This window comes from Harpia harpyja, chromosome Z (assembly GCF_026419915.1).
Source record: "Harpia harpyja isolate bHarHar1 chromosome Z, bHarHar1 primary haplotype, whole genome shotgun sequence".
NCBI classification, from domain to species: domain Eukaryota; kingdom Metazoa; phylum Chordata; class Aves; order Accipitriformes; family Accipitridae; genus Harpia; species Harpia harpyja.
In genome coordinates this window covers 19,877,747-19,903,587 of record NC_068969.1, presented here as the reverse complement: position 1 = coordinate 19,903,587, position 25,841 = coordinate 19,877,747, and the positions used below count along the sequence as shown (strand labels likewise).

The 25,841-nt window shown below is 41.3% G+C and overlaps 1 protein-coding gene across 4 annotated transcripts in view; it reads left to right on the top strand.

Annotated features, from left to right (window-relative positions):
• Positions 1-25,841, top strand: part of FOXP1 (forkhead box P1) — a 392,435-nt gene that overhangs the window by 218,361 nt on the left and 148,233 nt on the right. For all 4 annotated transcript variants that reach the window (XM_052779067.1, XM_052779070.1, XM_052779068.1 and 1 more), the window contains one exon: positions 4,646-4,827. In XM_052779067.1, coding sequence (XP_052635027.1) covers positions 4,657-4,827 — 171 coding nt within the window. In that variant the 5' untranslated portion in view covers positions 4,646-4,656. The remainder of the gene's footprint in view (positions 1-4,645; positions 4,828-25,841) is intronic.

The following is a 25,841-nucleotide window of genomic DNA, read 5'->3' as shown; positions in this document are numbered from 1 at the left end:
TTTGTGATGTTACGGGCTTTTCTTTTTTTTTTTTTAATGGATTAGCACAGAACATTTTCAAAATCAGGATTCCTTCAGGTTCTATCTTTCTAGTTCAAAACACCAACACTGGAGTCCTCAAAGATCATTTTGATACAGCCAAAGTTCACATCTGACCTATGTTTTTTCAATTTTGACTATGCCCTTAAGAAATTAGCTGTCCCCTACTTCTGTTCAAGTCATCTGGAAGATGGTTAGCTGTTGTCCTCCTGTTGACAAGAGTGCCTTGCTTTGATTCTACTCCACTGAAATTTTACTCCGTTACCTTGAACGTAACATGTTCACCAAGGAGATAAGCCAAACTGTATAGCTTTGCCTTTGAATTTGACTGCATCAAAGCTAGAAAAGGTTTTGTGCAGGTTAAGACAGGAATCTTGAGAAATTGATCACCGTTGTGAGATTTTTAGACCAAGCTGACATTAAGTCATGTAAGAACAGTTCTTTTATTATGTTCTCCTTGATTTCAGGATAAAATTTTACAAGTTCTTGTTCATACTGCAGCTTAGCTTTGGTCCCTTCATACAGGAGCAACATCTTGTGTCACCTTTAATAATTTTAAGAGTCATTCTGTATCCCTCCTAACATGAAATATCATAGAATTTTTACAAAAAAATGAAAGATACTTACACTGGTAAGAACTCACCTATTTTAATCTCTAAAAATACATTTTCCTGCGCAGAACTGATACGAGGGTCATTCTCCTTTGTAGAACACGAGATGGATGTGCTCTTTTGCCATTAAATTTCTTAAGTCAGAACATGGTCTCTTGCATGTCATGGAAGCTTTTATGGAGTACTGTATTTTGTATAATAAATCATTATGCGTAACAGCTTCTTCAGCACTATTTTGGTTACTTGGTGTTCTGTTCAGACCAAAATCACAGTTCGTGGTGCTAGACCTGAAGCTTCAGTTTAGTTCGCGCAGACCCCAGTCACGTTGCATAAAGTCAACCTTGCTTTGCTTTTTTCTTTCACAATTTTGAATGACAGACTTCACTAACAGGCTTCTGTAAGGCCCGCTGCTTTGTGCTGAGGAGAGACAATTATCTCAGCCATCCTCAGTGTACTATCACCTCAGCTCATTTAGGTGTGCTCAGAAAGACAAATAATAATCATTCTTGCAGAAAGCTCTCGCAGGTTGATTTTCATGACATGACACTTAATGATCAAACCAAACTGTGATTATTTATGTCAACTCAGATTTGACCACAGTGAAGAAATGAACAGTTTTATCTTTTCTCCCTTGAAAATCCTGTTCTCTATTGGAGGTATTTTAGCAAAGTGGATTCGTTTTGTATTGGTGTCCAGTTGAAGTTATATTGAAGTTGACTGCCTGTGAATGGGTGTTTATAAAGCAAAATTTGCTGAAAGATGTTCACTTCTGCTTTTAAAATAATTCTTTGAAAGTCCAAACATCACAATTTTCTTTTTACTCTTTCAATATTCTCTTTGCAAACTCTTGTTTCCAGCTCCATTTCCTTGATAGCTGCTGCCGATTCTGCTGGATACGATATGTAGGGTGGGCACAGCCAGTGGAGGGGCTGGGGCCAGCCCTGGGCAGCTCAGGTGGTAACTGGCTGGGGTACTCTGAAAGGTAAAATAGAGCATGAAATTTGTCCTGGAAGAGGTTCTCAAGAGCTATGATCTTTTTGTGACCAAATACTATAAATAATCCATCTTTTTCTCAGTCCTATAGGTTGGAAAAATTGTAGCAATTTCTACTGTTGTTTCTTTCCAGGAGCGTTTTGCAATCCTGGAGACAATAAATAATTTCTTGACCAGTTTGGCTGTGAATTATTTTCTGTGTCCTGGAGAGATTTCACTCGGAAGGGCAAGCCAACAAATCGTGATCAGGCAGTGATAGATCTGCTCCTCAGCGGTGCATATTCTTCTTGCTGCTGTCAGAGCCATCTTGGAGCTTTGGTTGGTGCTTTCTTGGACCCTCCTTAGTAGTTTATCCACGTTCTCTCTTCCAGTCAATTTGTTGCATCAGAAGTGTTAGAGAATGAAATATACTTCTTTACTGTTCTGGCACATTGGTTTTAGCATCTCTTTCCACCGTGGTGTCTGCTGGAGGCACCTTCCACCAGTTCTTTAGTATGTCCTTCCTCCGTTTGGTGTGGTCTATGTGGTGGTGACGTGCCACCCACCGTTTGCCATCGTGCATCGCAGCAGTCAAAGACATGCGTCTCTGGATATAACCTGCTAACCCAATCTTGCGTGGTGGTCATCCTTGTCCAGATCTTCTGCCGAGGTAGATTAATGTGGTGCTCCATTTTCTCCAGTTGAGGCTTGACCTCAAATTTGGATGGAAGCAGAAAACAATTACATCAGTTTGTTCTTCTTGATTTATCTCTGGTTAAAAGAGGTGTGTCCTTTTTAGTAGTGTAGCATATAAAAATTGCATGATATACCTTTGAGTAACTTGGGAGCTGTCTGGAGAATCTCACTCCTGTCTCTTCTTCCAAAGCAACCTGTGCCATGCAGTCGCTGCCCAGTGTGTAATCCAGCCTTGCTTGTTAGATGTAAACACCTATTTAGACCTTATCACGCTTGTGGGCTTTCCTTATAGTGCTGAAAATGAAAGACACACCATGCTCAGTCTGTGTCAGAGTGGGATCATGTTAAAACCCAAAAGCATTTACTAGTGGCATTGGGAAAGCTGTAGGTTTGTTTAGATCTCTGGAGCTTTTACAAGGGAGTTGACAGAAGCTTTATCATGAGCCCCCAAGCCCTTTTGTCCCCTTGCATAATTCGAAGATTTCACAAAACAGATTGAAAGAAGTTTCCGTAGACCAGCTGAAATTTATTTAAATGTAGTCAGAACATTTGAATCTGTCCTAGCACCATCCATGTGCTTGGGCGGCCATCAGCGTGAATAGATCCCATCATGACTGGAGCGGGGTCCAGCTAATGAGCGGTTCACCCGCCTCGGACGTGAATCAGCGAGGAGTGCTAACGCCGGAGCGTGGTGGTGACAAAACCCTCGTTAGTCAGCTGCTTCTCAGTTATGACATTTTGGTTATTGGCCGTATGGATCATCATTGCGAACATCTGAAGCTACCAAGTGAATGAGAGGTCTGGTTTTGGTGCGTTGGGCTGGAGCGTAGCTCTATGCTCTTCTAGGCTGAAGCTGAATGTCACCCAGGGCCAGCAGACACTGGGGAGCCCGTGCTGGAAGGAGGAATTTCTCTCTCCAGCTGGTACCGCACCTTTGGTGGCCGGGGGCTCCGAATTACACACACGTGATGTTCCCAGGGACAGGGTTTTCGCTTGGTACTTTTCTGCTGAAATGCGTTGCTTTCTCTCACCCTTTCCGATTGATACTTTCCCGTATATGTTGGAAGGGAAAGGATTTTTCTTCTTCCTTTTGATTCAGGGTAGTTACTGAATTCAAACAGGTTCTTCCTTAAATACAAAGCATCTTACTTTCAAGGTGAACTGTCCTGCACAGAGGCATTTGGCTCACGTGCATGTGGTGAGTTAGCGTGGAGAAGGCGGCGTGCTCGGAGCGTGCGGCTTGCCTTACCGTACCCCATCTGCCCCGGGGTAAGGGTGAGAGGAGTGCGAAGGGAGGGAAGGATGGGCCAGGGGAAGCGGAGCAGGTTAATAACATCTAAATACTGGAACTTGGGGCCTTGCAGATGGAAATACCTATAAAACAACTCATCAAAATATCTCAAAGGTAGCAGTTGGCAGTTGAAAACTGGCACATGTGCTTTGTTTTGGAGGGGTCTTGTGCAAAAATGCTGACAGTTAGTTCCCAAAGATGTGTGAATCCCAGGAGCTCTGGGGTGAGCAAGTGGGCACTCATCCTCATCCTCATCGTGGGGCTTGTGACCCCCTGATAAAATTGGTGAGCACAGCGTTGTAAAGCACCCAGGGACAGACATCCACCAAGAGACGAGAGGGCTGGCTGTGCACAGCTGTGGCTGCTAAGGCGATGTTTAGCCAAATAATGCAGGAGGCTCTTCACTGTAATTCCATAGTACATCCAAAGTCAGACCAAATCCATAGCCAATAAATTTGCCAAAAAGACTAATTCTGCGAGCAGCTGAAGCAGTTTGCCCCAAACGAAAACTGATGGTGTCCAGCATATCCCAGACCTGGCCTAAATTGCTTCAGAGTGATAACAGGTGCTAATTTGGCAATATCATGGTGTGAATGGAAACCAAAATAGTGAATGCTCTGCTTCACCTACCTGCCCCTACATAGCGTATATCAAGTTTTTTATATCGTCCATCATACGTTGCAAAGAATGACTTATGCATTTCAAAGGAAAGCATCCAGATGTAACTAGAGAAATTTAATTATGGATTCTGTGTGTTCATTCAAAAATATTTTTTTTTCTCTAAGGGAAAAAAGATGTTGAGCAAATAATACTATATTTAGAACAGAACTAACTTACTAAAATTATAGCTGTACCAACAGATAAATAAACATAAACTAGTAGCAGGAACCATTAATGAAAGATAAATCGTATGAAGGGAAATGACAAATGTTTACAGTTTTGGCAGGATTTAAAACAGGGCATGTCTCCTTATATACAGCAACTGTTTTAACAGCTGCTTTTTTTTTTTTTTTTCCCCTCCCCTAAATTATTTCAGGTTTTTGAGTCATGATGCAAGAATCTGGGACTGAGACAAAAAGTAACGGTTCAGCCATTCAGAATGGAGCAAGCGGTGGCAACCATTTACTAGAGTGCAGCCTGCGGGAAGTGAGATCAAACGGCGAGACACCTTCAGTTGAAATTGGGGCTGCAGATTTAGCACATCTTCAGCAACAGCAGGTACTGTAAGATGTATTACAAGTTTCCTACTTACAGAAAAAGCATGAAGCATTTAACCCCCCCCGCCAAGCCCTTCCTATTTGCCAGTCAGAGGATGCTTTTAGGACTTGCCTATGACATTCTGTACATTTTTGTCCGTAGGGGATTGCAATTGTTAATGTAAAGGGAAACATTGGACTTTCTTCCGGGGCTCCTTTTTAATCATTCCCTGGAAATACCCAAAGATCAGGGCTTGCTTCCGTTGCCTGAATGTGTTGAGTCTGGTGGCAGCGATTGCATGAACTGCTGTATACAAATAACTGGTTTCCAAAATATGTCACTGGGTGGAAAATACACTAACGTCAAGTTTTGTTTTTGCAACAAATTTTAATATAACCTAGCAACCTCTATCAACAGAATGTTTTCTATTATTGACAAAGGCTGTGGAGGTATCTGCTGTGGCAAAACATCAGAATAAATAAATAAATACATCCCATGTCAGTACTCCTCAATTCAGAAGAATCGGAACCAAATTGTGCATTTTGCCTTTGTATTTTAATTAGTGTATTTTCTGGGAAGTGACCAAGTTCGCCAGTGTAAATTATCTGCATAATAAGTTTTGTCTTTTTCTTTTCCCTGATAAAATTTTGAAACCCTCCGAGGAAATTTTACACCAAAGTGCTGGGCATGTATCATTAACATGTTTGGGAACATAGGCTGCAGCAGAGCCATGGTGAATACACTTATGCCTAACCCACACTTTCTCTAATGCAATAAGCATTCTTAAAACCTTTTAAATAAGCGATTGGCAGCTGGTTAAGACTCCCCTAAGCGTACAGTGATCTTTTTAGCAGGTTGTTGTGGAGAAGAAAAAACCTGCACTCAAAAACAAAGCAAACTGAAGGCTTGCGGAGGAGCAGGGGACTCTGTTTGCCAACCTAAGACAGAAAGCTGCCATAATTAAACAAGTCAGAAAAATGGATGATACTAAATGCATAGACTTTGGTTGTTTCAATCATTTTCATCCTACAGGTTTTTACTTGAAGTGAGAATACCATCAGTGAGAAAATCACAGCCATGCTGAATTCATTACTGCAGTAGTCACACAAAACCACGGATAAAATTTCAATAACTGCAGGCCACAGTTGAGTAAACAGTTGCACTGAAACTTAATTCCTGTTGACTTTTCCCTCATTCTTCGCCAGGGGCACATTCTGATTCGTAGTGCAAAGACAACAGGGGTTACAGCTTTGATTAATATAGGACAGTAGAAGAGGAGTGGAACAGTAAAATATGTTCAACACAAAGGTCTCGTCTTAAAACGGCTTCGTATCAAAATGAGTTAATCGTGCTGCGTTTTCCATAGGAGCGCTATGGAATTTTCCAATGCTGCTTTGTGCAGAGAGAAACAGAGGGGGGGGGCATGCAAACACGTGCACGCCATAGACCAGAATTGCTCAGACCTCCGCTCCTCCGCTCCTACCACCAGTTACTAACGTTCACTGCCGGCGCCTTGTGCCAAGGCTTCTCCATAGCCATCCAGAGGGCCCATGCCGCCTCAGATAACGTCGTAATCTCGCGTGTAATGGGTTGTGTCATTCAACAGCCGCCCATTTGGTCAATTAAGGAGTGGCACCGATTCCTTCCTATGCCGGTCCTCCAGCCCTCCCCCAAAACGGTGCCCGGCACAGACACAAGTGCTGCCAACCCCCGTGGGAGCAGGGCGCGGGGCTGGGGGACTGGATTGCCAGGCTCGGGATTGCTTTCACACGGCTCAGGTTTTAGCTTGTAGTTTATTTATCCTCTGCCAGTACAATAAATGTTGTCAGGGAGCTTGCTTTTCTCCAAGTTCTTGAAAGACCTTTATGTTCTGTGTTTGAATTCTGCTGTTAATTGGTTTTGATGACTAACTTCTCCGTGGAGTTTATCTTTTAAAAAGCAAGCGGATTGCAAAGTTTAAAACAGTTATTTAAAAAAAAAACAAAAAACAAACACCAAAACCTGATAACAACAAAAGGGTAATCAGAGCTAGCATAAAAATATCAATCTTTGTGTTTGGAAAATATTTTTAAATGCTGAAAAGAAGAAAACCCCGTTGTTTTCAGACAGCTAATGCAAGCATTTACAGATACACATACAACATGGAGCATAATGTTTAGATGTTTCTCCGTATACAACATATGCTCTCAGGTCACTTAACAGAATGCGTTCTACAAAACGCTTCTTCAATACAAATGAATGAGTTCTGAATTAAACAGCTATTTCTTAAGAGCATTTCATTCAAATCTTTTCTTTTTGCCACCTGGCACTTGTTTTGTCTGAAAAAAAAAATCAGCGGCGGGTAGTTTGAGCTTTGCTGTTGTGGTTAGTAATGTATTCCCATGATGAGCATGGCTGAGCGGTGAAACCTGGACATACAGTGGCTTGTGCAAAGCATCTGTGCTGAATTTTGGTTCATGTTTTTTGTGAAATTTATGAATTTATAAGGACTAATAGCTTTGTTAGTATGAGAGAGGAAAACAGGAATGCTTCAGGTTTTTTAGGAAGTTTTAATGGGTTTACAAACTTGTAAATATTTTACCATGGAAAAATATGGAGCACCACAGATGTTCATATGTTTGAAGGAACAGTGTACAGTGTGAACACTCTTGTAGTAAGTGCAGGGAACACTCGTAGGACAAATTTTACGCTTCCCATGTCGTCTTAGGGTGATTTTGCCATGCAAGGAGACAGAAAGTGACGTGATGCTGAATTATTTTAGCATTAGCAATCTTGTAAAATGTACTGTTAAGCTGGGAGTAGCAAATGCGGGGATGAGTTCTACTATGTATAATAAAACCAAATAGCTCCAACTGATGTTTATATTTGTAATTGTGAAGTAAGAAAGCCAATGCAATACAAGTGACTCTTCAGGGACAGTGCATCTGTGGAAGAGTTGGATAAAAATGCAGATATGTATAGGAGAAATTGCCCCCAGAACCAGACTGAGAGGGAAGGGGAACCCTTTCCCACAGTATTTTGGCACCTGCTGAGGGTGGGAGAGGTTGCCTTCCCGCTGCTGCTGACTCCACGGGTGCTGGTGGTTGGCATCTCGTGGGAATGACTGTCAGGATGAGGTGGAATGGGCAGGGTTCTGGTGACCTGCCTATAAAACCTGGGTCATTTGGCTTCCTGAAGAGATCAAAAGCGGTCATTTGGCATGGGGTCAGGCAGCAGGGCTCAGGAGCTTGCTCCCAAGATGCCCACAGAGGCAGAAGGAAGGGATGGGGCAGAAAACCTGGGAACGGGGTACCAGGCAGAGTCTGACAACATCTGTTGGCTCTGAGGCTTTACAGAAAACATCTGGGAGGTCCAGAATGGGTGTTGGAGTGACCTACAAGCTGAAAGTCAGGCTGGGCGAGGGAAGCTTGGACAGAAAGTATGTAATGATGGGGTGACTCTTGCCTACCAGGGAGTAATAAATAAAGACTCATGGGGACAAACTGCCTTTTAATGTACATGATCACAGCTTTAGTTGCTTCAGTGGTTTCTGACGTCTACTCAAATAGAAGTTTTGATGCTTCAGTCCTAGCCGGTTCTTTTTTTTTTTTTTAAGCTTATAAAATAAATATTATATATTGTGTTTTATTTTTATCCTCAGGACTATTCATTAAAGTGTTCTTCACGTTATTAGCAGAGAAACAAGAATATGAATTGAACAAAGAGAATGAACACAAAGTTGAATTCCGATATATAGCAGCAAGACACCAAATGCTGTGTTGCATGGTGGCAGAAATACAAACCTCTCCACATCAATAGCAAGATCCACTTTGATGCCGTAACTTCAAGTACTGCCCCACGAGTATAAAACTCAGTGTCTTTTGTCTAATCCAGAATGCTTTTGAACTTTTAGGAGGTATGACTTTAATAGTAATTTGTTGACAGATTAGCTGCAGAGATTGCAAAGAGTTTATTTTGCAGAACTGGCAGGCTCATATCAGTGTTCTTTTAAGGAAAAAAACACACATAGCTGTTTTGCAATTGCTTGCATGTATTGACAACCTGCGCTGAGCAGGCAGAATTGGAATGTTTGTATAATGTAAACCTATAGCTTGTCTGATAGAGTGTAGTGTACTTTTACGTAGTGCATAGATTGCTTGATAAAAAAGGTTACAAGGTGACTGTTTATGACAAACTGGAATAGCAATACAAATGCAACTGGTACATGGAGAAACAAGGAGGAAGTTTATATAAAGAATTGTAGGAAAGTTTCTTTTCTTCACTTTGTCTTTGAGCTGAACTATACTGTAATTATGAAGTGTCACTTCAGGCTTTCTGAAGAGTTTAGATAAATACTGGTTTTGCCATGTGTCCACAAAGTAAGGAAAGAAGTTTTTTTTTCCTTGAAAAAACATGACAGTGTTATATATATTTCATTGCCTCCTGTTTTGTACTTTTTACACTTTCATTCCACTGAATGTATACAGATGAAAAATACAATTTTGTTCATGTATAGGAGATAAAAAGGATGTTTGATAGGTATAAGAAATTTGGACTAGGTTCTGGTGCCTGTGCCCAAGTCAATGATTTCTTCGCAGTTGGCCTCACTGACTGTAGTTCGAGTCTTTGTGGTATCAATGTGAAGATGCCACAGTTGGGCCCTTTGGTGGTAGTTGTTTGGAGAAATGTCGAGATGTGAAGTGTTAGACTGAGGGAAGCAAACTCCAGAGGGAATATGTGGTTTCTTCAGATTTTGTTCATGTCCAAAGACAAGGAAAATGTTCAAGAAATGGGGGATTTGGTGTATTGTTGAGACACTGCTTTAACTGGGCAGATCAAAAAGAAGATTTGACTAGAAAGGATTTTGAATATATCACAATGTAAATTGAAGTAGTGCTTTGTTTTTAAAAAAAAATAGTTTGGTGAGTATCATCTTATTTCAAAAACTTGCGGGGAGAGGTTACAAACTGCATCAGTTTTATGGTCCCATTGATCATGATGTGGACTTATCTCTTTAGAACAAAACTGCTAAACTAGATCCAAGATAAAGTCTTTGTTTCATATTGACATAACTGGGTTAGACCAAATTTGTTTGTTAGACTTTGAGGGAGCGTCCGTGTTGAGTCATTTTGTCCGAAGAGACATAAAGCCTAATTATTAAACTGCTGTTGCTATTGAAAGAGCCATTTGAAAGTATAGATTAAGCTCCATGCAGGCTATTGGGTTGTGTCTGATTTTGTATTGTAGTACACTGATAATTGATGATTGCAACATGGTGAAAAGATCACTGCATTTGTAGAGCTTGTGCTGTTTCATCAGAGAATGTGAAAAAACAACTTTACGCTCCTGGTAACTTTGTGTTTTTATCATTCAGACTTTTCCCCGAAGTTCTCCCATCTCCCAACATTGAATGGAAGGTGACATGATGTCTTTTTAGTCATTCAAATCTAATAACTTTTAATCTGAAGGTTAAGTAGTGAGATATAAACTAAGAGATGATAATATCAATTTTATGTTCACTGAAGGGCACAATATACCTCTTTCTAGTAGAGGGAAAATTGTGCGTAAAATGTCTTTTGCTTTTCAATGGAAAAGCTGTGGCTCTGAGAGCTTAGGAATGAAGCAGCGCTGGAAAAATTAAATAAGTTTTAACATAGGCTGGCTACCTTGCCTGGATTTTAGAATCAATGATTTTTTTCCTTAATAATTCAATTTTTAGATCTCTTGTCAATGAACCATGCTGAGAACATTCACGCAGCATTCTCTATCCTCGCTATTACTAATGTCTTTGTTATAACTACTTATTGACATCAACAAGCCTTAAATTTTCTCTAACTGTTGAAGGGTAAGGGGAAACTACCACTTTGTTGCACTTACTGAGATTATTGTTTTTTCTTTGCCTTGGTTTTGTTTTATTTTGCTTCTAAGGTCTTTGATAAATAACTGCATAAATCTGAGTCCTCAAAGCACCTTGACATTGGCACCCAGGGCTCTGCAGTTGTGTGTGCAGATACAAGCATGTACATGCAGAAGCTGGGTCATTAGCCATGTAATCACCTGGATTATGTGCACATCCAAATCCAGAAGTCCTCTTTAGGCTATGGATGTCTATTTCTGTATTTATTTGGGTTTTTTTACAATAGCTGCTTTTACTTCTCCTGGTAAATTAAGATCATGCAGTAATTGTTTAGGTTTACGTGGGCTCTTTGAAGAGACATAACTTCTGAAATATGTTTGCTGGTTTGTTTTTTAGCCTTGCATCTCATGTGAAAATTCAGCAGCGGTATGTTTGTTCCCAGCTGTTTTCGTAGGTGTGTACTCTCCCCTTATATTTGCCTATGCTTACTCATAAGCAATGAAGTTACACATTCAGGAGTGCTGTTTAGGGAAACTCCGCAAAGGAATGCTTTAAAGCTATTATCCAGCATGTGTATACACTGCGGAAGACGTTCAGTAGGCATCAGATATAAATTAAAAGTCCATTTCAAATGATTGATGTTATTCAAATTATTAGAGGCTATTCCTCCTCCACTGATCTTCATACTTTAAGGGTTATCTAATACGCAGTGCAACCAAACCTGGGATATAGCAAACTTAAAATGGTAGTGTGCCTATGAAGGTGTAAAGCAGTCTTTAATTCACGTGGAACTGTTCCTCATTGTGGCTTTTAATGTTGCAAGATGCTTAAGCATGTGCCTAAATGTAAATGCGTGACTAGTCTTATTAAGGTCACTGGTACGTCTCATGCCTGTAAAATTAGGAATGTGCTTAAGTACCTTGCTGAATTAAGGCTTAAGTAATTTCACACTAATAAGAAGTTGCATGGATTGCTGATATTTTAGAAATAATTTAACTTTATTTGGAAACGCACTGCACATAGGGAGATTGTTTGGCAGTGCCTTAGGAACAGCAGCGGAATTGCAGTGGTTTTCACTAGTGTAGCCATTGATTTCAGTGGAGTTTTGTCTGACTTAAATACATTTAAATGAGAGCAGAATCAAATGCCGTGATTTCCTGTGTTATATTCTTTCTCCTGTGGAGCTCCATTGGGTATCACAGCAAGTGAGAAGAATATCAACAGTACTGTTGTAATTTATAACAGTAATGTTGTAAATAAAGATTGGGACATGAAGTAAAAATGCAAAAGTCACGAATACTCTTCATGAGTTTATTTAACTGTATAGCACCCCATTAATTAAAAAAAATTAACAGAAGGTATTTTTTGGAGCCTTAGTGTAAGCAGTGACATTATATAAGGACAGTTTCGTAGGATGAGCGTTGCTTGTTTCGTTGCTGCATTCTGTATTTTGTTAGCTGTGCTCCCTACATTTTCAAAACGTAAACTGTATTTGCAACCTGTTTTAAATAGTGCAAATATATCTCTTTTTTCCCTATAAAAGCTATATATTGTGTCTGTAGAGTGTCTGTAAAGTCAGTGTCATGTCTCAGACATTTCTGAAGCCTGGGGCAAGTGCCAGCTTTATTACAAGTCGGGCTTTTCAATTTATTTTTAATCGTATTTCCTCTTTTTCTTTTAAGGGTTTTTCTTTTTTTTCATTTTTTTTTTCTTTTTTTTTTTTTTCTGGGCTACAGAAAGTAAGGCTGGTAAGGTGAAGGTTGGAGAGAGTTAGGCTATTTAATCTATCTGGCAACGTGTTGCAGAACTCATCAGTGCAGTTCTCCCCTTCGCCCCCAGCCCTCACAGAAGTTTCCCAGGCAAACCGAGGAGAAGGATGCAAGAAATGGATATAATTCCTTGTGTTCTGTGTGCTGACCTAATCCTGATTCTTATTTAATAAGGATTGAGGACTGGGATTGTTACAGACAGAAGCATCACTGGGCGTGCAGGCACACAGAAGGCGGTTGCATGCCTGGAGATGGGTCATTTCTGCTTGATAGAGCACTGTATTTCTGATTTTGGGTGACCTCTTTTGATCAAGCTTCAAGGCTGAACTAATTCTTATATGCACGTTTGGGGCCTTCTTACCTTATTAAATGAAATAAGCAAGTTTTTGAAAGGATTTTGGTTTTTCCTTGCAAGAGGCATCATTATTGAGGGGCACACCACAAATGTTTCAAATTTGGAGATGCAGAGCAAGGTCACAGTTTGCCTCCAGAATTTGAAGTAATCAGGAGTTTATTTCAGATAAAACCTCTGGGGCTGATACTTAAAAAACACAACTTTTAACTGGCATTACGCAATTTGCTATGGGTCTCTTAGCCAAATATTTGTGTATGGGTCCTTTTTTTTTTCTTTTAGAAAAGACTTGCCAAAGTTCAGGTGGGATTTCAGGCTTTAACAAACTCTACCTGGAAATTAAGTGCAGGAAAGGAGGGGGGAAAAAAATCTTGTCTATTTGAATTAGAGTGATCACAAGCTAAAGGAACGTGGTTGCTGTTGACGTGCTCAAATCAAGTTTTCCTTAAATTTTCCTTGTTATTATCGCTGGTACCAAAAAACCTCTGCCAGGAAAGAACTGCAGCACTAGTGAAATGTTGTAAGACCACTGACTGTCTGCCATTCATGCTTTTTTCTCCTTTTTCCAGTAATCAGTGAGATACGTGCTAAAACAGGGGGAGGGTCCCTGGCTGTTCAGAAGGGCTGTGTGGGCAGAGGGTAGATCTTCCCTAGTACCTTCTGGCATCCTTAATCAGCAGCAGACCCACAACTTTGGGGGTTTTGGCTGCTTTCTCACATACGAAGCTAGGGCATTTGTGTTTTTCAACCATCATCGTTTCATAGTTTTGTTTCCACATAATTAAGTGATTCACTGAAGGAGAAAGGTCAGACAGGCATGGTGAAGGCGAAATGGAACTTGTTATGAGGTAGTGGGGCCCAGCATCTTGCAGGAAAAATCAGAAATAAAATGGGGTATAATTCTCCTTATGCATGGGAAAGCATTTGTAGCACTCAGATCCTCCAAGTCCAGTCTCAGCAGTCTCCAGGAGACTTTTTCTGGCCTCTCCTTAAATGAGAAACTTGATCTAAAGGTGAGCTTCCCTAGGAAAAGCTCTGGTTTTGGGACAGTGGCTGTGGTTTACCTTTACTTTGTTGTTTTGCATTACATACCCACTCGTATACTATGTCAATCCTCCTCTTCAAAACTTGGAGAAAGACAGAGGTGTGTACGGAAAGCAACTGTTCTGGATTTTGTTGGAAAGTCTACAACATTTTTGATGAAAAGGCTGATTAAGGCAGTGCTCTGTCTGTCATTATTAATTTTATCCTCAGTTGTAGGTTAAGCGCAGTATTTTTGTTTGGTAGGTGTGCCACGATGCAGTAAAAAATTCCCACTGAGAATGTGTACTGCACTTGGCGTGTACGTGCAGAGCGGGTCAGTGTGGGTGAGGGCATCCGATCTGCTGAGTGTGTGTGCGTGGGAGCTCCGTTCTTGTGGTGAGGATGCTCTGTGGCTGGAAGAAACCATGCGGTCTACCGCCTGGAAAAGCTGGCCATGGCACTCGCTCGTAGCTGTAGGTGAAGTGCTTTCTGTAAGGTCAGAGGGAGGGTTTGTTACAGATAAACCTCCCTAATCCTGCATTTTACTGTCTGTTCATGTATTCAGAGTTCTTCTCTCTGAACAGGTGTGCTGGTTTCTTCCCAGCCATCATCCCAGACATGGTATTTGGGTAGCAGAAGTGTTGTTTTGTTCAGGGAAAAGAGTCTTACTTCACTGCCTTCCCATAGCTGTAATGCTATATTACAGATCCGAATGAAAAACCCTCCAAGTCAATAAACAACAAAAAGCAGACTTATCTTTTATAGTGTTCTTGAAACAAATGTAAGGTTATAACACTAAAACAGGTTTTATTAAATCTAGGCATGAATCCATATTGAAGAAATAATCCACTGCTGCTTTTCAGCTTCTTGTCTTTTTAATTAGTGCTGGCAATGGGATTGTTAGCTTTTAAGATATGGTAAATATGAGCCTATTAATATTATTGAACATAATACTCAACAAGGTACAGGGAATGCTGTTAACTGTAGATATTTTATAGAGGAGCTAAAAGCGGGATGTTTTGTGTTTGACAAGTCTTCCTTTACGACTATGATGGCAGCCTTTCTCCGGGTCCCTGGAGCAGCCGTAGCCGGAGCAGCTGTCCCGGTGGGCGGCGTGGGACCCCTTGTCCCTTAGTCTGGTCTGACAGTGTGGGTTTGAGCCCCTTTTCACAATACAGTGAGCATTTGGAGTTGAAAATAGTTCTGACTCCCTTCTTTTCCTTGAGGAATGATTCACCAGTTCCTCCGATTAATGCTTTTCAAGTGTTTTACTCTTGGTCCCAGTTTCTTAACTTGGGCAAGGACTGTATTATAAGGGTTTAGCAGTGATTAGCTCTGTTTACAGTATTTTTTTTTTGCTCCAAAAGGTATGGTGTTTGCCTTGCTGAGGGGTTTTATGTTGCGGAGTTTCTGTTGACTACCTGCTTTTTTTCCTAATTGGTTACAAGGACAATTGCTAGGCATAATAAATAAAAGATATGGTCTTCCAAGGCTGTGTCATAGGGACTGTACGTCAAAGATTCATAAACTGCGAGCAAAAATATGTGCCTTTCCCTGGGGGCAGGGAAACGCGTGCCATGGTCGCGTTTGGGGATCCTTCCAAGGTCACCGAGAGCCCGCGGTAGTAACTTCTCTAGTGCTGGCTGATGGCCTCGTTGGGCACTGCAGCCACGCGCAGAACAGGGCAGCCCACCAGCCCAGGTTTGCTGTGAACTCCTCTATAATCTTACCCTTTTTCTCTATGGATTTTGGAAAAACAGGCTTTTTTTTCCTAGTCTTTCTGTGCAGACCAAAGTCAGGAGTAAGTGTATCTTTGACACTCCTGGGTCTGCCTCATACGTGTCTCACCAGTCTATCGATGGAGGTTTCATTCCTGCCCTGACAGGGTCTTCTGGTGCTTAACTCTCTATTAGGAAGCTTTTTCCCAATGCCTGACCAAAATGCTTGTCCTTCAAGTACAGCCTCTTCCCTCTTGTTGTGTCTGTAACAGGCAGAGAGCAGATTGTCTCCTCTCTCTTTACAGCATCCTTTTTCATACATGAATGCTGTTCCCATGTCTGTACCCTCCTTCTTCTCAGAACTTAAGCAGTCTTAGCTCTGTCCTTGTACATCCTATTTTCCAGAGCTGTGGTCAATTCTGGTCACTGTCCTCTGGGCTGTCTCCAATCAGTCTGTGTTCATCTTGAGTTGCAGTGCTCCAATGACATGATCCTCCAGATGAAATCTTGCTGGAGCAAGTGGACACAATGAATTTCCCAGTGTATAACTTGCAGGCAATGCTCCTGTTTATGCATCTGACTGTGGTACATGTCATTTTTGCAACAGCATGACCTGGTTGACTCATACTCAACTTGTGATCCTCTGTGATCCTTAGGCTTTTTTTTTTTGTCCCCTGAAGAAGTGCCATGTAATCAGTTGTCTTCCCTGCTGTACTTACAAAGTTTGGGTATTCCAGCTGAATTGTAGCACCTTATAGTTTATCCATAATAAATGCCATCCCATTTTTACAGACAATTTCTCCACTTTCTCCTCCAGCGTCTTTGCAGGTCACTCCCAATGTAGCATCATCCCCAGATTTTCTGAGTTGTCTGTTCCTTCATCTGTGTTGTTCTTAAAAAAAGATTGACTTCTTCAGCACGTTTGCCGTCTTCTTCCATTCTGAGAGTGACCCATGGACACATACACCCAGTATACAGTAATTTTCTTAAGATTATGTTTTCCTAGCTTGCTTATGAAAATGTTCTTTGAGATACTATCAGTAACTTTACAGTCAAAATACAGGACCTCTCCTGTTTTTCCTCTGTTCAAAGACCTACCAATGGATACATGTTTTTGCTTTGGTTTTAAAAAACTTACCTGCATCTTGGACTGACCTGTCATCTGCACTTGACATTCAAAACAGCGTAGACATAGCCGTGTTGCCTTCACTGGGCGGGACGGAGCAGCGGGAAGAGCAGCCAGTTAGCACCTGGCTTGTTCCAGCCTCTTTACAGCTATTGCACCAATTAACCAAGCTAATGAAAACTGAGATTGTTGGAATCTTACTCGCTATATAACTCACCCCAGCCAAACCTCAAACAGTGTAGGTAAGATGCATTCACGGGGCAAAAATAGTGCTCACAAAAAATCCAGAATGCCAAATCTCAGTTAACTGGTTTTCACAGTGGAAGCTCAAAATGAAATTGCATAAAAAGAACACCCTAGGAGGGATGTGCCTGGAGACCCCTCGCAGTAGCCCATCCCTATTTCTTCTTGTGTATCCCATTGCGTATATTGGTTCTTCCAGAAGCACAATCTTAGCCCGAGGAGGTCTCTTTCCTATTGTTTTCAGACCAGAATCTGGTCTCAGAAGCTGCTATCTTTACCACACATCATGTCCCTCCATCTCCAGTCTTGTATCAGATTGTCCTTGGAGCAAAAGATGAGCAAATGAATGTGTTGTCCCGTTTAATTCCGTATGTCAATGATAAATCTTTTGAGAAGACTCAGGCCACATGTTTCCGAGTAGGCTGCATCTCAGTCTGTGTCCTGATCTCTGTCCTTCATCAGTCTCTAAAACCTGAAGGGCAAAACGAAAGGTTTAAAGAGGGGCATGGGGTGGGGGTGTAAAAACCCATTTCATGTTTAATGCACAGAGTCCATCCAGAGCCCCCCAATAATAACTACCATAGCTGTGCCTCTGTCATTTGGAGGCCACTATTCCTGTCTTTGCCAAGTCTCTGTCGTCCACAGGACAAGACATCTGCAGTACATTTGTTTAAAGCAGGGAGATGACAAGCATTGAAACAGATGTTGGAAAACAGAGCAGCAAAAGGCCTGTGCTAAGTGAATAGCCCACACGGTCTGAGCTTTTTGATGGCTGATTACAGTGTGAGCCAACTGTTCGTTCAGAGCAGGCTGAACCCAGGAGATCCTTCTGGTAAGAGATGTACTTTGGCAACATGTGGTGCTCCCTTTGTCACCGTACCTTTTCAGATGTACCTAGGGAAAACACAGGGAACGGGATCATCATTCAGACCCCCTTACATGAGTAACACTCTTGCTTATCCAGGCTGAATTGATTCCTAGTTACGAGTTGAACCATTGGAAAGCATCAGGAGTGTGTCTCGGCATCCAACAGCCAGTATCACTCATTAGTTTGAATGCAAAGCCTGTATGCAGGCTTTATCAAAGCTACAGAGAGTTTTATCATGATCAACATAAAACAATATTCTGTCTGAAACCTCTGCGCCATATTGCCATATAAAAAGCAGCTAATGTCTAGTGATCCTTGGTATATGAAGCAATTCAGGTTTATCACAGGCTGACATATTATGCTTTGACAGCAAAGAATCCCTTTCGTACCTGATCTCATGTTTCCTAAGACCAGCTTTTCACCTTCTCTGATCTTGTCTTTAGGAGCTGATCCCCTCATGCTGGGGAGATATAGCTAGTGTTAAATGAACTTGTGAAACCTGGGAGTATTTACTTGTTAGTAATCTTGGGCAAGATACAAACTTGCCGAGTAAGGGAGCCAGACTGGGGCTTGGTGTGTTTGGTCCCATGGACAGGAGGTGGATGGAAAACTGGCCCCTACCAGGGAAAAAAATACCCCTTTATGTTCTCCAGTGTGGTGGGCTGGGATGGAACTCCAGGAGCAACAGGCATTCAGCAGGTAGGACCATGGTGTCTGAACAAAGCCACCGCAGCTTTTCAGGAAATCTCTGGCATGCTGTCCTGTAAGGTGACACTGCTTTTTTTAGTGACACGGCAGCTACCAGTTGAAGGATTGATCATCTTTCTTGGAGAGGAATGCCAATTTTTTCCTCTCTAGCCCCTTGAAATCTCCCTGTTCGGGATCAGCAGAAGAAAGGCTGACCGCTGGCGGTTGATGCTGCTGAGGTCCCTTAAGGCCAGAGACACACAGGACAAAATGAAGCCTTGGGCTGTGCTGGAGAAAGTACTCGGACACATTGGGAATACACCCCAGGACCCTCTGCGTAGGCATTTGTTTAGATTTGTGCTCCAAGCATCTGATTTGGTATTTGCTGTATTTCTACCAGTGATACACCCGGTGCAGCCAACTAAGGAGGCGACTGCATTGCAGTCGTGTCTCGTTTGCATGCCTAAGTCCACCTTCCACGGGGACACTAGGATCCTGAATGCCAAGGACACAAGGGCTGCCCCTTTCCTCAGGGTTAAGACGTGGACTTGCTGCTTTCACAGAGCAGGAGAAGCTCCTGTGCCTGGGTGCACCCTGAGTTGGGACCAATGGAGGGATCAGCAGCATGCCCTTCACACTCGTATGGGATTGGTGATACTCCTTATGCATCCGGAGATCGCACCATCCACTGCTACCTTACCTAAGAGAAAGGAGGGTGGCGTTCTCCAGGCTGTTTGAGCTGCCTGCAGATGTGCTATCTGCTAATGAAAGGTTGTTCAGCACAATCACACTTCCATTTTATCCCGGTAGAGGGAAGGAAGGGATATGTGCCTCTTCTTCTGTGCTGTTTTTCTCCATCTGGTTGTTTTTTCTTTGTGATGTTATGGGCAGGCAATAGGCGACAACCTTGGAAATCATTACTAAATTGCCCCAGTCTTTATAGGGACTTGAACCATTTACCAAAAGCATTTTATGAAAGGACTGGCTCCCATATGTCCGGGTGAAAATCACTGGACTGTGCTTGAACCTCCTTATATCATTATTGTTTATCCAAAAGGATGAAAGGAAGAAAGATCCAGGACACCTGGTGGGATGAAGGGAAGGAGAGCTCCTCTGTGCCTGCCCTGCAGATTCCTTACCTGACCAGCCCATGCTCAGCCACAGATGTACTGCAAATTTTGCTGCCCAGCCAGAAAAGCCAAGGGGTTTCCCTTCTGCCCCAAAAGTTGGTGCCATCTATAGAGGCAGGGAGCTGCACGGAGGGATTTTATTTTCAGGAAATCTCGGCTGATAGCAGTTTTGTAGGCAGCAGCTGGGGCACTGCCAGTCCCTATGCCTTTTCCACTCCCTCTCCAGAGGAGCTTTGGTCTTCAGGTCTCTGTGTTCCTTCCCATCATCTTGAAACAACACAGATGTCGTGCAAGAGTTAATGTCTGCCAAGACTTTGAGCTGAACATAGAATTGGAGGGAAGCTAGGTGCATAAAGATGCTTTTGGTCCTCTAAAATGGATGTTCCGCTAAATGATGAGGAAGTTATTAAGTGTAAAAGATCTGTTAGCATTTATTTAGAAGTGTATTGTTCTCAGGCTTGTGCTTACTGTTCCTGAAGCTGGATTTCTGTGACTTATGGGTTGTCATGCAGTGCTTGCTTTGGGCTCAGCCTGGTTTGGTTCTGCTCTGCTTTCCCCAGAACCTGTTTTTTGGGTGGTTTTTTTTGCAGAGGCACAGCCGGTACATGAGACCTGAGTCCCCTGTGCCCCTGCCCAGAGGTGGCCCAGGGGATTCCCCGGTGGAGCAGGGCCAGGACAAAACTCTGTGACATCCCTGGTGTGTACTTCTCTGGGTGCCCACCACCCCTCAGGGCCTCAAACACATTTCTTCTTCCTAAACTGCCAGAATTTAGGCAGCATGTGTGGATTAAGACACCAGACCTCAGTAATCTCCGTTTCCAAATTCAGGGGTCCCTGCTGCAGAAGTTCTGTAGCCCTGCTGCAGCTCTTGGTGAAGCTGGCTGAAGGCAGAGGGAAGATTGAGGGGTAGCACAGATTGTCTTTGCTCACCTCTTTCTTTAGGTGAAGCAATGGGAGAAACATTTCTAAGTCTCTGTGTTTGTGGGGAAGAGTTTTCTGACCAGGTACAAGCAGATGCAGTTGAAATAGGTCAGCGCTGTTACTCACGTGAAAAGCGTTTATTCCAGGCCTTAAAATGAAAAATGTGATGAGATCATTACGCCGGAAAATATTAATAAATAATTGATCAATAGTAGAAAAGGACTCTTTCTGTAAATAAACTTCAGTGTAATTAATAGCTCTGTGTTTTCAGTAGCATGCATGCAAAAGAAGGCAGGGATGCAATTAATGTGTCGGGGACCTGAAGGACATCTGCAGATAAGGGTTAAACAGTCTATTGAAGCTGAACTCATGAACCTGGTTAAACTGCTGGACTTGTTTGTTTCCATAAAACTTTTGTCTTCGCTGTGTACATATTTTATAGCATTCTACAAGAAACACTTAAAGTCAGGTTTTTAATATAATGTTGGTAGCAAAGTATGAAGGACAGAGGAGGTAACAGAGAAGGCAACTTGCTAATGCAAAAGCAGTGTACTGAAAGTCACTTTTATTTCTTATTTATAATCTACATGCACACTCTGGATAATAGATGACAACGCTCATTCAGTACTTTAACTTCAAAGCAGAGAGAAGGCATGGATGACAGAGCTGGGAGCTGGAACACAAAGGTACTAACAACAAGAGGAAAAATGCCTGTTTACTGGATTGCATTTGTTAGCACGCTGTCTTCAGATATTGTTCCCCCAGGAATAGTGAGAATATGTGCTGCACGAACAATGATTTAACATCTGAAAATGGTACTTAAAGAGTTTTCTGTCTGGTAGTAATGTGATGAAGGCTTCTGAATGGAACCTGGGGACTTCATTTCTTCTATTTATCTATATGTCTCTCTGGTTTTAGTCAGCGGTAATTGCATATTTAACCCCTTAAATAGGTTTAACCCTCTCAGCACCAACTTTTTTTTTCCCTTTTATTTTTGGTCTCACATCTGCTTTTGTTACACTACAGCTGTGCCGCTCGCATTCCTTGCCAAAAAATCAGAAAGACAAAAGGGATTTTGGAGAAGTTGTGGCCAGGGAAGTGCGTTGAGAATAATACCAAGCTCCACCTCTCTCCCTTTTCCTCTTCTTCCTTTTTTGAGGAAAGCAGTAGATAATAGTATCCAAGGAAAGTGTTTTAATGGGATTCAGTACAGCTGGGAGCCTTATAGCAGATAATGAGAAGGAGAAAGAGAGCTGTAATGAGGGGGGAAGTTGCAGATAGAGCAGTAAATCAACAGTATAAATTTGCTGCTTACTTCAGCACTCTACTTCTTTGCATCTTTCTCAATTAGCACTTGTTCTGGGGGCTTGCTTAATAGCTTATGTGAAACAAATATTAACATAAATTGTTTAATTATATCAAAATCTTGAATTCCTCCAAGACGTAAAATTGTTTTTAGCTAGGAATACATCTGCAATAAAACATCATCTAGTTAAAGTAAACGAGCTCTAAGGAAAGTCATAAGATTGTAGCTGAGCTACTTTTACAGTTTATTTTCATGGTATTTAAATTATGACACCAGTGGGTATTTTTAATTAGTGCCTCTTTAAAGTGTGCACTTGTCTACATAAGCCATTTTGGCAAATTTGACTCATTCATACAGTGGTTGCTGTAAAAGAGGCCAGCACAGCCTGCAGGAATTGGAATTAAAAGTTTCTGCAAGCTGTTGTCAACATGACCACATCTCATTAACTTAAAAAATGGAGATTATTTGCCTGAAAGCTTGATTTGACTAACAGTAATCAAATATTAGGCTCAGTGGAGAAGAAGGAGGAAAAACAGCTTCACTGTTGTGATCTATATCCTTAAGTGTTGTGTGGTTCACTTTAAATAGCTATGTCATATTTCTGCTTTGACAAACATAACAGGGGAAAAAATAATAAGACATACGGCTTTGTGAATAATCCAAGGTTAGTTTTATTTTCCGGACTGACATATTATTTACCAAGCGTAAATATAATTTCTCTGATGATTCCAACATTAAGAAGAATTAATTATCTTTAATAGTTTCAAAGTTTAAGCACTGGAAATTGCTTCTATCTCATGATTATCTTTATCAACTGTTAAATAGGCATGAACCTTAAATTTGTATCCTAGAATCATTCAACTGTTTTAATAAAATATGATGAGGTAGGTTGCAAAATTTTGCATAAAATGAACCAAAATAGAGAAGTGCCTTTCTAATCTTGTGAAGTCTTTAAATAGCTTGTTAAATGAAATAGCGGGGGAGTGGGTTGGGCGTGGGCTGGGGGTGCAATCTATCTTTTGTGCAACAATTAAGGTATGGGAGTATGAAATTCAAAAATGCTTGTGCTTGAGAGTGTGGTGGGGTCAAAATTCGGCATTATGTGGTGGTGTGTTTTCCTGTTAAGCAAAGGACAATGTCATACCTAGATGGAAGCTGTGGCACACGTTATTAAAAAAAAAAAAAAAAAAAAAAGGGTGCAGTTAAACAAAAGAAGATAAAGTCTTGTGCCTTTTTATGTCTTTGAACTGAGAACATGTGCTGCATTTTACTAAAGGAACATGAGCCTTGAATGTAAGTAACTGGTTTTTGCATTAGGTACTCCCTGGAGGTAGCAGAAAAATATCATGTCCCTGCATGAAATGCGAATGTGAAATCTACCAGAAAGAAATATTTATGACCATTTTATGCTTGATTAGACTTGGATGACATCTGTTAGAAGACAGGGACTGGACAAAGAGAGAGACGCTCGGGGGCAAATGTTAACAGAGTTGTTTAGATGATGCTGGGGCAGGAGCGTCCATTTACTGCCAGGCAAAACATAGGAATTGTGTTAGCGAGAGTGCAGCTGACAGGAATTCGCTGTGATGGAGACACTGTAAACTGATGGGCTGAAATAGTAAAATGCAGCTGTTGATATTCGCCGCGCTGCCACGATTTATGGGCAGGTATCGCAGCTAAACACAGATACTGTAACTTCCAGGGAGCAGATGCATTAACAAAGTTACATAAATGTGAGTCAGCTATAAAAAGGCGACATCTTCACTTTTTAAAGTTGTTATTCCGCCAGGCTGCACAGAGAGTTGGAAGGACTTTCAAAAAAAAGAAAAATCTGGATTTTCTTTTTTTTTTTCTGAAGTCTCTGCAGAACATACTGCTCTGAAGCAATCAACCTGATTGTTTACTTTCCCCTCCTCGCTTTATCGCTGCTGCTTTTCCCCATGCCGGCTTGGATCCTGCTTTTTTCTGAATGAAACATGTTCCTTGGCTGCATCTGCCTTTGCACGGGGGCAGGAGGGATGGGCAGCGCTGCCTGTACCCTGCCTGCACCCGGGCTGCGGGCAGCCGAACCTCCCCACCGCCAAAGTCAGCAGGCAGTGCCAGCAGCACAGCCCTCTCATCTGATGTAAATCTTTAACTCCAAAGTTTGACAATTAATCAATTGTTAGCCTTTATGTGTTTTTAATGTTAAACTGTTGTTTACCAGCTCTGTAGAAGCTGGTTTTATGACTGGAGGTACAAACACTCACTTCGCTCTGGGTCTTTTCCCAGCTTTCTTTTCCTGTAAATTTTCTCTGTCTGGAATGCTTATGGGAAATGTTATTTTGTTTTTGTTTGCAACAGCTCTGTTGTTTTGATTTTGTCTGAGTGGTATGGAAAACAGTACGTCACTTGGAGTGGGTGTTTTGTCTATTGGCCATTTGGCTATTGCACATATATTTCTCATACTTATTGCATGATGACAAGGGAACCCAAATGGCATAATTTTCCAGTTGAATTTTGCTTTCCAGTTTAATAATAGTGAAAGGAAAACAAAGTTAATAGATTTAGCAGTTTTGATACTGCTCACATGCTGATAGATGTCCTTGGATTTTTTTCCCTGTGGTTAAGGGTCTATTTAGACAAAGGCCAGATTAATGCATATATCAGTTTCTATAATAAACTGCATAAGGATTATGTTACACATTTTGCATACAGTTGTGAAAAACTGTAATTTAAGTACCCAAGCCCATAAAAGGGTAATAAACAACTTCAGTATCATCAATATGATTAGTCTAGGGTACTTTTTACCCTGATTTTTTAGGCAGTCCATAGCAGAAGAAGTAGCAGCAGATGCCTTTTAATTGAAAAATGATCTGAAATAAGTTTTGCACTTGAAAAGAGAACACGGCATTCTCCATATAACTGTTTAGCTGGAGAGATTTGAATGTAAGATACACAGATTCTTGCATAGTATTTACCATGTTGGGGAGAGAATATCGAAAGACCACAGAATGCAGCTTTAAGACCAGATAATTTTTATGTATAGTACAGAAATATAAAATGGAAAGTATGATTAATTTTTCAATTTCTCTCTGCAGATATCTAATAATTGTGCCCATGGACTGCCAAAGGCTCCCATTAAAGATTTAAAATGCAAAGAAAGGTAGAATCAAAAAGATGGTATTTTGGATTAAATAATGTAAAAAAACTGTAGGCAATAGCAAAGTAAAAAGCTATTGGCAAAATAAAAGCATGGTGTCAACTCTCCTTGAGACAGACTTAAACATTTACGCATTCACGTGCGTCTTTTTGTAGCTGGGATTTAAAAAAAAATAAAAATACTTAAGGGTTGCTTAAGCCAGCTGTGATTTTAAAATATATTTTGGGGCTTTCAGGTTTTGATATGCTTGTTCACAACAGAGTGATGAAAAATACAGTATGTGATCCTGTGTTATAAAAATCTCCATAAATGCAGTGGCAAGGGTTGTAATCTGTTGTCCAACATCGAAGAATATGTTAGCAAACTCTGTGGCATAATGTTTCTTTCATTAAGTACCAACAGATACAGGGTGGCCAGAAAGCATTTTGCAACAGCTAGTCGGGAATGCGCTATTTTTGTTAGCCTCGGAAAAAGGGATGCTGCAGCCGTAGCATATAGAGGCTGTCAGAAAGGTCCAGCTGGACTTTTCCTCCCTTTTCTGTACTGTCTTTATCACTTTGCTCAGTTCCACATAATAACATCTTCATCTGAGATTGCTGTGGCACAGGGGAACTGCATTTGTTGATCAAATTTGGCTGGATAACACTGTGATCTCGTATCCTGAAGTGCGGAGATGTGCCTGGAATACATAAGCATAAAGCTGGCCCCTTGATTGATTGATTCTGCCTGTCACAGAACAAGATAACTGGATCAGTAAATACCCTGTGCACTTCAACTTCATCTATACAATCAAAAGCGAGGGCATCATGGGGCTGAAAAACACCGAGGCATGATGGGAATATCTACCTTTCAGAATGATAGTCAGGAACTTGCGAAAAGCAAGGAAGAAAAGAAAAATTTTTTATTTTTTTCCC